The 19065-nt window shown below is 42.1% G+C and overlaps 1 protein-coding gene across 2 annotated transcripts in view; it reads right to left on the bottom strand.

Moving 5' to 3' along the window:
* Positions 1 to 19065, bottom strand: part of igsf9bb (immunoglobulin superfamily, member 9Bb) — a 176464-nt gene that overhangs the window by 121718 nt on the left and 35681 nt on the right. For both annotated transcript variants that reach the window (XM_014137396.2, XM_014137397.2), the window contains exon 2: positions 237 to 428. In XM_014137396.2, coding sequence (XP_013992871.1) covers positions 237 to 428 — 192 coding nt within the window. The remainder of the gene's footprint in view (positions 1 to 236; positions 429 to 19065) is intronic.

Here is a 19065-nt window from a genome sequence, read left to right as displayed (position 1 = left end):
AAAAATTACTTGTGTCATGCACAAAGTAGATGTCCTAACCGACTTGCCAAAACTATATCTTGTTAACAAGAAATGTGTGGAGTGGTTGAAAATCTAGTTTTAATGACTCCAACTTAAGTGTATGTAAACTTCCGACTTCAACTGTAGGTGTACAAAATTACATTGGTTTTGTCAATGCCAAAACGACTTTGACACCCATGGTTTGGGCTAATAAAGAGGGAGAGGTGTCCTATTACCGGCATACTCCGGGCCCACATGAGGCGGGTAGAAGCGGAAGTTAATGAAGAAGGGGATGGGCACTCCGAACTTGAACCACTCCACCACGTAGGGCTGGCCATTCAGCGGGTAGGCCACATCGCATCCCAGGATGACATTCTCTCCAGCGCGCACCGTCACAAACTGGGGCTCCTCTCGCACGCCGTGGGCACCTGGGAAACGGAGAGGGGGAGTGAATTGTGAGTATCTAGTGAACAGCTAGGGACGTTACTTAATTGTGGTGAAATAACCAACCGAAAGCAACCTAGAAGCAAGAGAGTCATCTTTCATTAGCATATCATCTCCATTGTGTCTTAGAGTGCCAGCATCAACCACAAACATGTTGTTTGTTTTTCCCATAGAGAAATGTAAGATTCGAAAGCCTTCTTGAAAAATGTTAATGAAGTACAATAATTACAAAACACAACATGATATACAGTGGTACATCTTGAAACCAAAAAACAGAGGACCCAACCTAAATAACACTTGAAGGATTACGGAGCCACATTCAACCACGCCTTCTTTTCAGTTGGAATAGCATCCATTTTAGTAGCCTCTTCCACCACCCTGGTTTACTTTTCTCTCACATAGAGCAGCCTGTTTCTGATGACAAAGAATCATGAACTACAGGTGTCATTATTCAAGTTGGCGACAACAAATTCCATCCTGAGCCAAGACCAATAGTACGAGGAATGAAAGATAAGGGTCCTAACTCTTTGAGTGGAAAGCAAACAAAAACAGCGCACTTTGTCTGGACACAATATTCCCTAGCTGCCGTGACATGAGGCTTACCACGAGTCAGACAGTCTTTAGGTTTATTTACTGCACTTTCTTTACATGTCCTAGACTTTGATGGAACATATCTCAACTGCCTTATTGACAATACATAATTCTGCAGACACAGACTGAGGACTTGATGTTGTTGGTTTACTACGATGAAGCTGTGTGTCCACATGTTGACCACAGGGCTATCCGTTCTACCAGAGCATTGATCCTCTACTAATTCACGCATGGCTTGTCTTTACAACCGGAAGAGAAGTGTGCTTTCATTTTACCAGTCAATACAGCTAATTAAATGGTGCTCTGCTCACCCCCGTGGCCCATAGGGATGCTTGGGATTATTGGGTTTGTCTTTATGAGGATGACCCACTGTCAGTGTACTGCTATAGGAATGTGCTACGTCCATGGTGCCCTCCAGCCGTTGTATGCTGGTTTTTGTTTCGCCCTGATACTTGATCATTAAGTTACAATAACTGATCAATGTCTCACCAACTCTTAATTTCCGCTACTGGGAGGGGGGAAATGAACTGTCAGGCTAGAGTAGATACGCCTATAGTCAGGGGCCTAGCAAGAACCTTTGTGAATAGGACAAATCAAAGACAAAGATTGTGGTTAAATGAAGATAGTTCACTCAGTCAGGCCTTTTACCGTTGAAAAAATGTGGAGTGTCTCGCTTCCTCTTCCGTCTCTGTCAGCGAGCAGCAGAGACAGTGACGCTTGTAAACCTTCACACATCACATTCTGCACTACTGCATGCAAACAGTAGGGTGAAAGAATGCCAGCAACCAGGAAAACTAAGTGAAGGACACTTGTTGAGAAGAGATATTCTTGGCAAATCAATCCTAACACCAGATATATTGTATATACAGTGCCTTCAGAAAGTATTCATCCCCCTTGACTTATTCCACTTTGTTGTGTTAGTCTTTAAGAGCTTTGCACACCTGGATTGTACAATATTTGCACATTATTCTTTTCTAAATTCTTCAAGCTCTGTCAAATTGGTTGTAGATCAATGATAGACCAACATTTTCAAGTCATGCCATAGAATTTCAAACAGATTTAAGTCAAAATTGTAACTCGGCCACTCAGGAATATGTACTCAAAAGATATACGTTACAATTACTTAACTCACGTTCACAGCAAGAGGCGCAATTTCATGGGTGTGAAGCAAAGGAAAACTGCACAAGCTTTTCAAGTGCATATTAAGCCCCTATTCAGACTCATGAAAAGCTTCAACAGTCACCTTGGCTGGAGGTCAACATGAAATAATAGCTTAATTGGCTTAATTACCTCACTTTGCACTCAACAGAGGATGGTTATCATATAATTACGTTGCATTTGTCTAATTCTACATTGAAAGCAAAACAGCTTCATTTTGGGCAGTCGGAGGATGTTCAAACCCCTGTACTACAGTACAGAGAAATCAGGCACTTACATTGAACACTATTAACATTACAACAGTCATATTTACAGTTACCAAAACATTGCTGTAATGTTGGATGGTGGTTTGCTATATGGATCTGTGTGTGTGTATTCTTCATTGCTTGGCGGCGGCAGAGGCAGATAATAAATGGGGGCCGAGGGAAAGCACTGCTCCCAGCAGTGTGTCCCCACACATATACCCAGGGCCTAGAAAGAGACTCTCCCTGCCTCCTCTACCTAGCCCAGCGCTATGTGTTGATTGGCTGCTGGTGACATCACCAGAGAGCGAAAACAGGCCCCTGGAAGGTATGACTTCACTGTTTATACTGATTAGAGGGAGGGAGAGAGGGAGGAAAACGAGACGTAATCATCTCCTCAGTAAGCAAAATCCCCAGGATTTTACAAAGAAAGATACAGTGGAATGGTCAAATGCTTTCATCTCTGAGCTGCAGGAGGGGAGACTACTGCATATCCTTCCAAAGATGTTCACAGACCGCATATAGAGGGGGCTCTAATGTTTGAGCATGGCGCAGTCTGTCTTCAAGAAGATTCACCGATCTGTGAGAACAGATGAGCCAGTCCTGCAATCATCCATTTAAAGCTGCAAAAAAATTCATGCATATCATCAGTGACTTTAGCACACAAATTCAAGGATTACTGGGGCATCATGTACCACAAAAATTACTAATCTAAATGACAAGCCACTCATTTTTGTTATTCCAACGTTCTATCACTCTCGGCTGTAAGGTCGACATTTGGACAGCGGTCAATCAACGGTGTCTCTGTTTGAAGTCAATGAGGCAACCCAAATGTTCTTTATCAGTGTCTAACCATTTTTTGAGTACATTATGTCATTATATCAATAACTATTTATCCAGCACACCATTCACTTCTGAACAGAGCATGTGAGCGGAGCGTGCCCAATTTGACTGGAGCGTGGAGCGAGATTCCCAAAGGCTGGAGTGTCGGCCTTCTCGCCCACTCCAATTTCGCTCCAGTAGCACTCCAGTAGCGCTCACTTCACGAGCTCAGGGCATGCCCCTGCTGTAGGCTATACATCAGTAAGCTGTAAGAATTCTAAAAATGAATTCAAAAGTCAGTAACAAGTAATGTTTTGTTTAATTTGTATTTCATTCTAAGTCAGCCTATATGCGCAATTTATAAACTATAATGATTTAATACAACGAAAATGTTTAAATGCTGAGCACTTCGTCTCTACCAGCGTATTGTGTCGCATTCGCAAATGCTTCACAATGTATTTCGTTTTAGGCTATAGCTTTGAAATAATTGAAGTAATATAGCCTCCCTGTCTGGCTCCTGACCTATTTAGAGCGTTTATATGCCGTTTAATATGAGATGTAGCTTATTTGAAATGATGTTTGGTTCTTACATTCACCTTTTCATGTTTATTCAAATACTTTTCATTCAAATCCGTATGGTTTTGTTTCAAAACTTAAAAACCAATTGGTAGGTCCAGGTAGTCACAAAAATAGATGGGCGTTGGTTAAATTGTGATTTTAATGAATGGAGCGAATTTGCAGTGGGAGTTTTTTTTCCTGTGAGTGCAGAGCGGTAGGGAAGGACCTGGAGCACCGGAAACGCTCCATGAGCGATGAGCGGGATTTCCAACCGCTCAACTCACATGCTCTGCTTCTGAACTGTGCCTGACGTTTTAAGCACCCTCAATCACACTCCTCGAGAGATTAGAAGTATATATTAAATATGCAGCAAGTGTAACAGGGTCAGGATTGCCCTGTTACAAGAAGTAAGTCATTTTAAGTGTTGCTACTGTGTTGAATGTGCTCTGGGACTGATGTTTGTCTGGTTATTTTCAGGTTACCATGCTGATCGAGCACACCTGTGCCCATCCCTTTAATCCTGACCCTGTCATGCAAGACTTTCCAAACTCACTGAGAGATACCATAGTCGAATATTAAAGTCCATTAGCTAGTTTGCACTGAATATAAAGAATGATTCATTTCAGGAAGCCGAAATAAATCGTAGATTGCAGAGAAGTTGAGCTGAAATGTAAACTCTACAATCTACAGAAAATACTTTGGTTTGGATGTTTCAAAAAGAAATAAAATTAAGTATGTATTAACTTAAAAATGTTCAACTAATTTGATGATGGAGCACAGTCAAAATCTATTCATCTAGAATAACCCAAAGGGTAGTAAAACTTATTAAAAATGGCTTCCTTATTACCAAACCCAAAACTGCCGGAGGAGTCGTGCCAGCCAATAAAGAGCTACTTTTTACAGGCTGAGCACTTGAATATCAAATACAGCACGAAGCAGTTTTAGATCAATAAAGGGAAAATGTGCAAAACCACGCACACTGGATTCATTGTGTCTGACTGTCCGATTATCACTTGCAGGGAGAAGGAATCCAGCGGGACACGCCATGAAAGAGAATCAGACGTGAAACAGTCCGTTTGCGGTGTTGAATTTGTCCAGTTCATCAAATGGGAAGGAAACTGTGCAATTTAATACGCAATTGCTTCGCCTTGGCGGCTCATCGGTCTTTGTCAAATTGAAGGCTCTGCCTGGTCAATCCGTACAGCATTTACTGCGATGCAGCCTCCACAGATGTCAGGGATTTCATACTTCTTGTGCTTAGCGGAGCAGAGCTATTGTGAAGGAAGTTGTCAAGGAAGTGAGTTTGTTTATACACCTACCGTGACAATCATGTCAATTCGGAGTTATACGGAGCCCTCCACATTGTTACAAAATTTGTGAGGTTCATGGCGAGGCGGTACGGAGCTCGATTTGGCCTCTGCATGCCTCCGTAGGCAACGCAATTACGTCACACCCTCCATACGAAGCCTCTGAACACATTTTCGGATCAAGCATAAATTGCCTTTTACAAGATCACTATCGAAAACCAAAATATCATGGTGGCTTGAGAAACTAATGAAGCATAGCGGGAAGGGCATGATTTGATCTACTTCGGCTCACATGCCCTCAAACGAGTATCACTCACTCATTTTCAATTCAAAGGAGACCCTGCCGGGATGCACAGAGAGCGTCTAATCCCTCCACCATTACTGCTGCAGTGTAGTCATGGCCATATTATCATGCTATGCATTTATGCCTATCCAAGTCTACATAGCTAAAGGAAACGGTAATGTGCTGCTTGTAACATCACAGTGAGTTATGATACCTGTGAGATACATTCACAGGGCCAAGTGGGAAATTGTTATTTGAGTTACGGTTTGATAGTACCTTAGAGGAAACCTTGAGTTGAGTCTGTCTTGTGTACACGGCTTGCTAGCAGTCGGTCTCTCTGCAGAGCTTCACCCCTGCTACACTGGCTCTGCCCCGTTGCCCTCTAACCCAGAATGGATAGCCCCAGTTCATACAGTTGAAGTCGGAAGATTACATACACTTAGGTTGGAGTCATTAAAACTCGTTTTTCAACCACTGGTAGGATAGAACAGCGGCATCAGGTAAGACAAGGGGCGGCAGTCTATGTATTTCTGTACACAACAGTTGGTGCACGATATCCAAGGAAGTCTCGGCCTGAGGTAGAGTTTCTCATGATAAGCTGCAGACCACATTACCTACCGAGAGACTTTTCATCTTTATTCTTTGTAGCTGTTTACATACCACCACAGTATTCCGCCATAAGCAAACAAGAAAACGCTCACCCAGAGGCGGCGCTCCTAGTGGCCGGGGACTTTAATGCAGGGAAACTTAAATCAGTTTTACCAAATTTCTATCATCGTGTCAAATGTGCAACCAGAGGGAAAAGAACTCTGGACCACCTATACTCCACACACAGAGATGCATACAAAGCTCTCCCTCACCCTCCATTTGGCAAATCTGACCATCATTCCATCCTCCTGATTCCTGCTTACAAGCAAAAATTTAAGCAGGAAGCACCAGTGACTAGATCAATAAAAAAGTGGTCAGATGAAGCAGATGCTAAACTACAGGACTGTTTCGCTAGCACAGACTGGAATATGTTCCGGGAATCCTCGAATGGCATTGAGGAGTACACCACATCTGTCATTGGCTTCATCAATAAGTACATTGATGATGTCGTCCCCACAGTGACCGTACGTACATACCCCAACCAGAAGCCATGAATTACAGGCAGCATCCTCACTGAGCTGAAGGCTAGAGCTGCCGCTTTCAAGGAGCGGGACTCTAACCCGGAAGCTTAGAAGAAATCCCGCTATGCCCTCAGACGAACCATCAAACAGGCAAAGCGTCAATACAGGACTAAGATCGAGTCAAACTACACCGGCTCTTACGTTCGTCGGATGTGCCAGGGCCTGCAAACCATTACAGAGTACAAAGGGAAGCACAGCCGAGAGCTGCCCATTGAAACGAGCCTACTAGACAAGCTAAACTACTTCTAGGCTCGCTTCGAGGTAAGTAACACTGAAACATGCATGAGAGCACCAGCTGTACCGGAAGACTGTGTGATCACACTCTCCGCACCCGATGTGAGTAAGACCTTTAGGCAGGTCAACATTCACAAGGCCGCAGGTCCAGACGGATTACCAGGACGTGTACTGCAAGTATGCGCTGACCAACTAGCAAGTGTCTTCACTGACATTTTCAACCTCTCCCTGTCCGAGTCTGTAATACCAACATGTTTTAAGCAGACCACCATAGTGCCTGTGCCCAAGAACACTAAGGTAACCAGCCTAAATGACTACCGACCCGTAGCACTCACATCTATAGTCATGAAGTGCTTTGAAAGACTGGTCATGGCTCACATCAACACCATCATCCCAGAAACCCTAGACCCTCTCCAATTTGCATACCGCCCCAACAGATCCACAGATGATGCAGTCTCTAGTGGACTCCACACTGCCTTTCCCCACCTGGACAAAAATGAACACCTATGTGAGAATGCTATTCATTGACTACAGCTCAGCGTTTAACACCATAGTGCCCTCAAAGCTCATCAATAAGCTAAGGACCCAGGAACTAAATACCTCCCTCTGCCACAGGTGGTAAGGGTAGGTAACAACACAACACATCCGTCATGCTGATCCTCAACACAGGGGCCCCTCAGGGGTGCGTGCTCAGCCCCTCCTGTACTCCCTGTTGACTCATGACTGGCCTGGCACGACTCCAACACCATCATTAAATTTGCAGATGACACAACAGTGGTAAGCCTGATCACCGACAACAACGAGACAGCCTATAGGGAGTAGGTCAGAGACCTGGTCGTGTGGTGCAATGACAACAACCTCTCCCTCAACGTGATCAAGACAAAGGAGATGATTGTGGACTACACGAAAAAGAGGACCGAGCACTCCACCATTCTCATCAACGGGGCTGAAGTGGAGCAGGTTGAGAGCTTCAAGTTCCTTGGTGTCCACATCACCAACAAACTGAAATGGTCCAAGCACACCATGACAGTCGTGAAGCGGGCACGACAAAACCTATTCCCCCTCAGGAGACTAAAAAGATTTGGCATGGGTCCTCAGATCCTCAAAAGCTTCTACAGCTGCACCATCGAGAGCATCATGACTGGTTGCATCACTGCCTGGTATGGCAACTGCTCGGCCTCCGACCGCAAGGCACTACAGAGGGTAGTGCGAACAGTACATCACTGGGGCCAAGCTTCCTGCAATCCAGGACCTCTATACCAGGCGGTGTCAGAGGAAGGCCCTAAAAATTGTCAAAGACTCCAGCCATCCTAGTCATAGACTGTTCTATGACTAGGGTGGTATTGATGGTATTGATACTCATTATCTCTGCCCTAACAACTTCACTAATAATAATTGACACTCTTTTTCAGTGCTCCTCGAATGTGGACAGATCGTATCTCACATAAGTGCCTATAAATAACCATAGTAATAACCGCCGAGTAGCATGTTAGCGTTGATGGACCTCAAATTACGAAGGAGAGGAGGAAGCAGTGCACAACTCAGCCACTCAGCGTCGATTAGCATTTTAGCGCCCAATGAGCGGCTGCTCGTTTGTCGTTTGTGCGGCTTGATTGCTTCACCTTAACCAGTTCACCGCTTCTGCAGGGGCATCCTTTATGATGGATATTTCTTCTGACAGCTCTGTTAATGCTATCTCCTTGGCCCTCTTCCCTCCACATCGCCCCTGCCATCTCATTCCACTATAATGCTTTTATATGGTGTGCATGACTTTGCAGTTGCCCTGTTGATTCATGGTGGCCTACAATTCTCAGAGGACCTTGGTCACTCTGTTGATACTGAGTAAAATAAACTATGTAATTGGACTAAGGTCAGACAAAGGGGTTGTTAATAGTTCAGGAAAGGGTGCTTGTGTCACGTCCTGACCATAGTAAGATGTTATTTTCTATGGTAGAGTAGGTCTGGGCGTGACAGGGGGTGTTTTGTGTTATGTTTTCTATATCTATGTTTAGTTCTAGTTTTCTATTTCTATGTTGTTTTTTTTGGGTTGATCTCCAATTGGAGGCAGCTGGTCCTCGTTGTCTCTAATTGGAGATCATATTTAAGTAGGGGTTTTTCTTCATGGGTTTTGTGGGTTATTATATTTTGAGTAGTGTTTGTTTCTCTCTGCGTCACGGTTTGTTGCTTTGTCATTTTCAGTTATTTGTGTATTGCAAAGTTTCACGGATTTAATAAAATGTGGAACTACAACCACACTGCACTTTGGTCCGCTCCTTTCGACAGCCGTGACAGCTTGGGCTGGTTTCTAAGCTTTACTGACCATCTGAAACTTTACAGTAAAGTCAGCAGGTCAGAAAACACTGCAGCAAAGGAGAATTGAATTGAGATAAATAGTGTGTTGAAAAAGTTTGACAGTAAAATAGTAATCTTACTCCCGACTCGAATTTGCATACAGTGCTATTTATCACAATCAAACTTTGGAAATTGCAGGCAGTGAACAGTATACCATAAACTGCAGATGAATGTTAAGGCTTGGGACAGTTGAGACGGCATGCACAATACCAAAGCATCCAGTTATAAGGAGCAATTAAAAAGACTGTAAATAAACTAGAAAACTGTATTGCTATTAAACAGATGTAAGTTCCCGGGCAGGTGATCCCACTGTCACATGGGATGACGCTGGAGAGACGAAGCAGGTACGGGTAGTAAAACATTTAATAAATAACGGACATGGAATGAGACAGGAACAGCGTCAGCAAACGAGTAACACAAACAAAAAACAATTAATGCAGAAGCGGGGAACAGAGCTAGGGAACTGACAAATATTGGGGAGGTAATAACAGGTGATGAGTGAGTCCAGGTGAGTCCAATATCGCTGATGCGCGTGACGAGGGAAGGCAGGTGTGCGTAATAGATGATAGGAGTGAGTGATGCAGGGCAGCCTGGCGCCCTCAAGCGACAGGGGGGGAAGAGCGGGAGCAGACGTGACACTCACTACAGATAATAAAGTATTTTACACAGTTTTACACAGAGAAAAAGAAGACTCAGGAGATATGTTCGTTTTTCATTCTGGCAATTTCTTTCTCTTTTTGGCTGTAAAGGAATTCCACATTTTTTTGTGTTATAGCCTGAATTCAAAATCTATATATTTTTTACCCCCCCCCACACACACACACACACACACACACACACACACACACACACACACACACACACACACACACAATACCCCATAATAAAACATTGAAAACATGTTTTTATAAATGTTAGCAAATTGATTGAAAATGAAATACATAAATATCTAAATTACATAAGCATTCACACCCGAGTCAATACTTTGTAGAACACCTTTGGCAGCGATTTAAAGCTCTGAGTCTGTAATCACTGTTGATCAGTGCTAGACATCTGTTTCCAAGTCTTGCCATAGATTTTCAAGCCAATTTAAGTCAAAACTGTAACTAGGCCTGGTGTTTTAGGTTATTGTCCCGATTCAAAATTCAAAAGGCACTCGCACATCTGAGCAAACTTTTTGCAGGTGCATGGCAACAGTTGGACAAGATGAGGGGAAAAGGAAACCGCACACTGCTCTTGATAGTATCACTGATCTTTAATAAGCGTACGTATTGGCCTCACGGCTTCATCAGAGCTTTTGTGAGGTTTTTTAAATTAGCACCCTGACGTAGACCTAGCCCCACCCACATCCGTTCCACGCATCGAAGGGGGTTGGAGGCGAAGAAAAAACAAATAAGTGCTACCAAATATAACAATATGCATTTCATAAATATTCGAATAAAGTGTGTAAATAAGACGTATTGAACACGTCTGTAAAACCACAATGAGGACATAGACCTACCGGGCAAGTTTTCATAAATCAGTGGGTACATCGTACGAAAAACATCAGAGTAATCTGAAATAGGGGCATAATTCATGTTGAAACTCATAACATACATAGGCATTTCATCATTAAGACCTTTAGGAAATAATGTCTGGAGGGTGAAAATCCCAAAACATTCTCTTTTAGTCAGAGTATTGTTAATATCTTAACTTTCTCTATGCCACAAAATCTAAAAAAGGTAGAAATGTCATGCTTTAGGTCATTAAAATGTACTGCGACTGGATAATCCCTGTCGTTTCTCCTGATTGAACTTTTATGTTCACTGATTCTCTGTTTGAGAGAACGAGAGGTTTTACCTACATAGCACAGCCCACATGAACATTAAATAATGTAATTAACATGGGTGGTGGAGCGTCTTATTTACATACTTTATTAGAATATTTATGAAATGCATATTGTTATATTTGGTAGCACTTATTTGTTTTTCCTTTGCCTCCAACCCCTTTTGATGCGTGGAACGGATGTGGGTGGGGCTAGGTCTAAATAAGGGTGTTAATTTTTTTTCAACTCACAAAAGCTCCGACGAAGGCCGTGAGGCCGATATGTAAGCTTATTAAAGATCAGCGATACTATCAAGAGCAGTGTGCGGTTTCCTTTTTCCCTCAGGTTATTGTCCTGATGAAAGGGGAATTAATCTCCCAGTGTCTGGTAGAAAACAGACAACCAGGTTTTCCTCTAGCATTTTGCCTGTGCTTAGCCCCATTATGTTTCTTTATCCTGAAAAACTCCCCAGTCCTTAATGATTACAAGCATACCCATAACATAATGCAGCCACTACTATGCTTGAAAATATGAAAATGATCATCAGTAATGTGTTGTATTGGATTTGCCCCAAACATAACAGTTTGTATTGAGGATAAAAAGTGAATTGCTTTGCGACATTTTTCTTGCAATATTATACTGAACAAAAATATAAACACAACATGGAACAATTTCAAATATTTTATTGAGTTACAGTTCATATAAGGAAATAAGTAAATGTAAATGTATTCACGAGGCCCTAATCTATGGATTTCACATGACTGTGAATACAGATATGCATCTGTTGGTCACAGGTACCTTTAAAAAAAGGTAAGGCGTGGTTCAGAAAACCAGTCAGTATCTAGTGTGACCACCATTTGCCTCATGCAGCATGACACATCTCCTTCACAGAAAGTTGACCAGGCTATTGATTGTGGCCTGTTGAACGTTATCCCACTCCTCATCAATGGCTGTGCAAAGTTGCTGGATATTGGCAGAAACTGGAACACCCTGTCATACAAGCCGATCCAGAGCATCCCAAACTTGCTCAATCGGTGACATGTCTGGTGAGTACGCAGGTCATGGAAGAACTGGGACATTTACAGCTTCCAGGAATTGTGTACAGATCCTTCCAACATGGGGCCGTATATTACAATGCTGAAACATGAGGTGATGGCGGCGGATGCACGCTCCCTCAAAACATCTGTGGTATTGTGTGACAAAACTGCACATTTCAGAGTGGCCTTTTATTGTCCCCAGCACGAGGTGCACCTGTGTAATGATCGTGCTGTTTAATCAGCTTCTTGATATGCCAAATCTGACAGGTGGATGGATTGTCTTGGCAAAGGAGAAATGCTCACTAACAGATATATAAACAAATTTGTGAACAAAATCTGAGAGAAATAAGCTTTTGTGTGTATGGAACATTTCTGGGATATTTTATTTCAGCTCATGAAGCATGAGACCAAAACTGTACATGTTGTGTTTATATTTTTGTTCAGGCTTCCTTCTTTTCACTCGGTCAATTAGAGGTCGAACGATTATGATTTTTCGGCGCCGATACCGATACCGATTATTGGAGGACCCAAAAGGTCGATACCGATTAATCGGCTGATTTTTCCCATTTATTTATTTGTAATAATGACAATTACAACAATACTGAATGAACACTTATTTTAACTTAATATAATACATCAATAAAATCAATTTAGCCTCAAATAAATAATGACACAGGTTCAATTTGGTTTAAATAATGCAAAAACAAAGTTTTGGAGAAGAAAGTAAAAGTGCAATATGTGCCATGTAAAAAAGCTCAGAACATTCCTTGCTCAGAACATGAGAACATATGAAAGCTGGTGGTTCCTTTTAACATGAGTCTTCAATATTCCCAGGTAAGAAGTTTTAGGTTGTAGTTATTATAGGAACTATAGGACTATTTCTCTCTATACGATTTGTATTTGATATACCTTTGACTATTGGATGTTCTTATAGGCACTTTAGTATTGCCTGTGTAACAGTATAGCTTCCGTCCCTCTCCTCGCTCCTACCTCGGCTCGAACCAGGAACACATCGACAACAGCCACCCTCGAAGCAGCGTTACCCATGCAGAGCAAGGGATACAACTACTCCAAGTCTCAGAGCGAGTGACGTTTGAAACGCTATTAGCGCGCACCCACTAACTAGCTAGCCATTTCACATCGGTTACACCAGCCTAATCTTGGGAGTTGATAGGCTTGAAGTCAAACAGTGCAATGCTTGAAGCACAGCGAAGAGCTGCTGGCAAAACGCACAAAAGTGCTGTTTGAATGAATGCTTACGAGCATGCTGCTGCGTACCACCACTCAGTCAGACTGCTCTATCAAATCATAGACTTAATTATAACATAATAACACACAGAAATACGAGCCTTAGGTCATTAATATGGTGGAATCCGGAAACTATCATCTCGAAAACAAAACGTTTTTCCTGTCAGTGAAATACGGAACCGTTCCGTATTTTATCTAATGGGTGGCATCCCTAAGTCTAAATATTCCTGTTACATTGCAAAACCTTCAATGTTATGTCATCATTACGTAAAATTCTGGCAAATTAGTTCGCAACGAGCCAGGCGGCCCAAACTGTTGCATATACCCTGACTCTGCGTGCAATGAACGCAAAATGACACAATTTCACCTGGTTAATACTGCCTGCTAACCTGGATTTCTTAAAGCTAAATATGCAGGTTTAAAAATATATACTTATGTGTATTGATTTTAAGAAAGGGATTGATGTTTATGGTTAGGTACAGTCGTGCAACGATTGTGCTTTTTTCGCAAATGCGCTTTTGTTAAATCATCCCCCGTTTGGCGAAGTCGGCTGTCTTTGTTAGGAAGAAATAGTCTTCACAGTTCGCAACGAGCCAGGCGGCCCAAACTGCTGCATATACCCTGACTCTGTTTGCAAGAGAAGTGACACATTTTCCCTAGTTAAAAGAAATTCATGTTAGCAGGCAATATTAACTAAATATGCAGGTTTAAAAACATATACTTGTGTATTGATTTTAAGAAAGGCATTGATGTTTATGGTTAGAGCAACGTGTACCTAAGCGATTATATGCAACGCAGGACAGGCTAGATAAACTAGTAATATCATCAACCATGTGTAGTTAACTAGTGATTATGATTGATTGATTGTTTTTTATAAGATAAGTTTAATGCTAGCTAGCAACTTACCTTGGCTTCTTGCTGCATTCGCGTAACAGGCAGGCTCCTCGTGGAGTGCAATGTAAAGCAGGTGGTTAGAGCGTTGGACTAGTTAACCGTAAGGTTGCAAGATTGAATCCCCGAGCTGACAAGATAAAAATCTGTCGTTCTGTCTCTGAACAAGGCAGTTAACCCACCGTTCCTAGGCCATCATTGAAAATAAGAATGTGTTCTTAACTGACTTGCCTAGTTAAATAAAGGTCTAAAAAAATAAATAATAATAATAATAATAATAATAACAACAATAATAATAATAAAAAATAAAAAAAGTAAAACAATTTCAATTTTTGGGGGGGACAAATCGGCATCCAAAAATACCGATTTCCGATTGTTATGAAAACTTGAAATCGGCCCTAATTAAATCGGCCATTCCGATTAATTGGTCGACCTCTACTGTCAATTAGGTTAGTAGCCTAGCGGTTAGAGCATGGGGCCAGTAACTGAAAGGTTGCTGGATCAAATCCCTGAGCTGACAAGGTAAAAATCTGTCATTCTGAGCAAGGCAGTTAACCCACTGTTTCCCGGGAGCTGAAGAAGTGGATGTTGATGATGACAGCCCCTCGAACCTCTCTGATTCAGAGGGGTTGGGTTAAATGCAGAAGACATATTTCAGTTGAATGCATTCAGTTGTACAACTGACTAGGTATCCCCCTTTCCTAACTACAATGTTGTAGATCCATCCTCAGCTATCTCCTATCTCAGCCATTAAACTCTGTAACTGTTTTAAAGTCACCACTGGCCTCACGGTGAAATCCCTAAGCACTTTCCATCCTCTCCGGCAACTGAGTTTGGAAGGACGCCTGTATCTTTGTAGTGACTGGGTTTATTGATACACCATCCAGAGTGTAATTAATAACTTTATCATGCTCAAAGCGATATCCAATGTCTGCTTTTTTGGTTTGTTTTACCAATCTACCAATCGGTGCTCTTCTTTGCAGGGGATTGGAAAACCCTGGTCATTGTGGTTGAATCTGAAGGACCTTACAGATAATTATGTGTTGTATTGGTGGGGTACAGCGATGAGGTAGGATTAGACCTAAAAAAAAATGTAACACTATTATTATTGATATTATCAGTCTAACTTATGTGACTTGTTAAGAAAATGTTTACTCCTGAACTTTTTTTAGGCTTGCCATAACAAAGAGGAGATTGACATCTCAGCATTTCATTTTTAAATTAATTTGTAAAAAATTTGAAAAACATATTTCCATTTATGGGGTATTGTGTGTATGCCAGTGACCAAAAAATCTTAATGTAAACCATTTTAAATTGCGGCTGTAACACAACAAAATGTGGAAAAAAATCTAATGGTGTGAATATTTTCTGTAGGCACTGTATCTAAAATGAGGCACTGTATTCATGAGGCAACAGGGAACTTGCATGCAGAGATTTTGGAGAAAGTGGTATTTGAACTTGTTGCCAGCTTCCATTTAAGATCCCACCATGGAATGTCTTTGAAGAGGTCAAAGAAACTGGGTCTGATTTTGAGCCTCTTACCCCCTGGTGTCTGGCCAGAATTAAGGGCAGATGGCGAAGGGTGGATCAGCAGGCCTCTACTCCACTAAGGTTGGATACTCACAGGACAGTGGCTAAGTCTCGATTCTCCACCATTCTCCCGAAGTGTGCACTCAAACTTTCTTGCATAGCTTTTTACAAAAATGCTTACAGAATTCCTATGCTTTTAAATCCATGATGAGTGTGCAAGTGGACACTTCTGAAAAATGGTGGAGAACCAGCACAGTCAGTGCAACTCCATGGCCAAACAGAAACTATATCTGCATATGCTCTCTTCAAAGACAACACAGCAGAGGGTTTAGGGTGAGTACAGCTAATCCAGATGGTTTGTTGGTATTTGAGGTTTAATGAAAAACGTAATCCGCAAACGTCCGAAAATAGGTGGCGAGGAATCTCTTGCTTCACCGAAAACAGTGATACTATCTACTACATTCAATTCAATCATGCAGAGGTAAAACACTGTATGTTATGTCTGGAAATATGTCTGTGGGATTACTAGGCTTGTGACGGTTATTGTTAGGCTTTTGTCTCTACATTCAAATGGACCTGTGATTTTTGGCACAGGATAGCGACTGGTAGACTGGTGGGCACAGTTAGCGTCTGTGTCTACCACTTAAAGCCGCTTTATTATGCGGGGGACTTAATCCACTTTAATTGATTAAGCATGCACACTTTTCGGACTGAAAGAGAACAGATGCAATCAATCGCATGCTTTGGAAAATCCTTGAAAATGTACCAGAGTTCAGTTGACTAGAGTACTCTATTTTCTGAAGAAGCTAGCTTAGCATTTTAGCATTCGACAACAAAATGTTAGCCTAATCTGGACCAAAATCTGTGAGGACAAACATGAATCCTAAACTGTAACTAACAACAAAGAGATGGCTTCAAATATAATGAACAGATCTACTGTCTCACTGAAGTATTAGGCTTGGAACACAAGGCATGAGAGAAATGTTGGCCTAACTGCCTACAACAATGACTTAGAGTGCAATTACGAAGTGCATTTTGGTTAACAGTCGTATCGTATTCTCCTTGGCATCTCTAGGACTGGCATCCTGGGTTATATTTACTAAACTCTTACAAAGGCAAAATGCTGCTTTTCTTGATCATTACATGCTAACAACAACCACTAAAGACCTAGCACTCAAAGTATAATGAGAGGAAATTACTTAATTTGGTGCTTCCTCCAGGCCTGGAGTAGTACGTGTAACTAATACTGTGTGTACATTGTGTTCTGGAGGGCATCATCACTGGGACCTCTCCATGGGACCAAAGGCCTACATGCCATGACCCTCAATGGAGAGAGAGCCCAGAGGATATCCACACACACAAACAAGAAGAGGAAAGCAAAGGATTATCATTTCCTCTCTACTGACTAGTCTAAAGTATCAAATAAATAAATGGCAAAGGTAAGCCTAGGAAAAGGAGTTTGCCCGTTGCTGCCAAAACACAGAGCAGACAGGACATTGAATTCAGTGAAATCGAGAGGTGGAGGGGTATGCCTCTTCATCAACAGCAAATGGTGTGCTGACTGTAACGCAGTGGAAGTCTCAACCTATCCGTCTTGGAATACCTGATGGTCAAATGCCGACCCTTCTACTGCCTGACAGACTTTTCAGCTGTTATTGTGACTGCTGTATATATTCCACCACAGGACAAGAAAAACAACAAGCTGGCACTTAAACTGTACAACGCTATGCACCCAGAGGCTGCTTTCCTTGTTGCCGTGATTTTAATTCCCCGTCACTAGGACACTTAATGCCCAACTTCCATCCATCAACACGTCTCCTTCACCACTTGGGGCGATAAAGTCCTAGACCATTATTACTCTACCCACAAGCAAGCATACAAGGCAAAGCAGATTATGACTCTATACTCCTGCTTTCTGTCTACAAACAGAAGCTCAAAAATGAAGTACCTCTGACACACTCCGTTGGAAAATGGTTCTCCGAATCGGAGGCTTGTAGCATAGACTATTTCTCAACGGAGCGCACGGAATGGAATATGTTCCGGGACTACGACGATAGCGTCAATGAGCTAACCCCCTCAGTCACCGGTTTCATTAGGAAATGCATCGCTGACGTTGTCCTCACAGGGAAGGTTCGCTCTTTCCCCAATCAAAAGCCCTGGATTAACACGGAAGTTGGCGCTAAGTAAAGAACAAGGCTACCGCAAACAAGCCTTTCGCAGCCAATCCCGATGCTACGGCTGAGGACATGAACAAGTAGTCCCGCTACGACCTCTGCAGAGCCATCAAACAAGCAAAAGGACAATATAGGAACAAGGTGGAATCCTAATAAACAAGCGCCGACGCCCGTCGCATGTGGCAGGGGCTACAGTCCATTATGGATTACAAAGGAAGGCTCATACGTGATCTGCCCAACGATGCCTCTCTACAAGACGAACTCAATACATTTTATGAGCGCGTCGACAAAAATCACACTGAGCCGTGCATGAGGGCGCCCGCTGACTCAGGGGAGTGGGTGATCTCACTCGCCGAGGCCGACGTGGGTAACTTGCCGTAATTTTTCGTATGTTTCATTGCAAACTGTCATTATCAAATCTTACAAGTATCAGACACAGCAAGCTCCCAGTTAATATCTAATCAAACGCAACATTGACATTATCCCACCCCTGGATAGCCACTATTGGCTTAAAAAGCCAAACCTAACATAATATCTGGCAATTAATTTTCAGCAATATGTTTGCGTGTGTTTTTCTATCACTCAGTTTATGTGATAACTTTAGCCAGTTGATGTGATAAACATCTTGTGGGTTGCCAAATAAATACTTTCCCCAAAACCTTCTCAATTAAATGTTAACTGCAAAGTAGGCTTACCTGGCAGAAGTCTATCATGAGTAAGTATGTCATTTATATCTATTATTTGCAAACTTTGCCATCAAATGAGCAGCAGCTGTACAGAACCAACCTTGCTAGACTGGCACAGACTGCACATTCCTCACTCGCTAGATGCACAATTAAAAGGGCAATTACACTCAAAAATCTACAGAACATCCAATTTCGTTGTTTCGATGGGAACAACTGCAATTTTGAGAGTGAAAAACTAAACAAATCTAAATCCAGGAAAAATATAACATAATTTGGAAAAATATAAAACAGAATTTGGGAGAAAGAAAATATGCTTTTATAGTTGTTAATTAACCATTATTTTACCAGGTAAATTTACAGAAAACATAGTGAACAAGATAAAGTAGTGCACTAAGGACCTGAGAGTTGAACGGGAGAGAAGAGAAGAATGTGCCTCTTTGAAAGCTAAACACAAATGAGTAGCTCACAACATTTTTCAATTTTTAAAAGTAGCTTTCATGCTAGAAAATGTTGGAGACCCCTGCCCTAGACCCAC

The sequence above is a fragment of the Salmo salar genome, chromosome ssa13 (genome assembly GCF_905237065.1).
Source record: "Salmo salar chromosome ssa13, Ssal_v3.1, whole genome shotgun sequence".
NCBI classification, from domain to species: Eukaryota; Metazoa; Chordata; class Actinopteri; order Salmoniformes; family Salmonidae; genus Salmo; species Salmo salar.
This window is presented reverse-complemented; position numbering and strand designations above follow the sequence as displayed.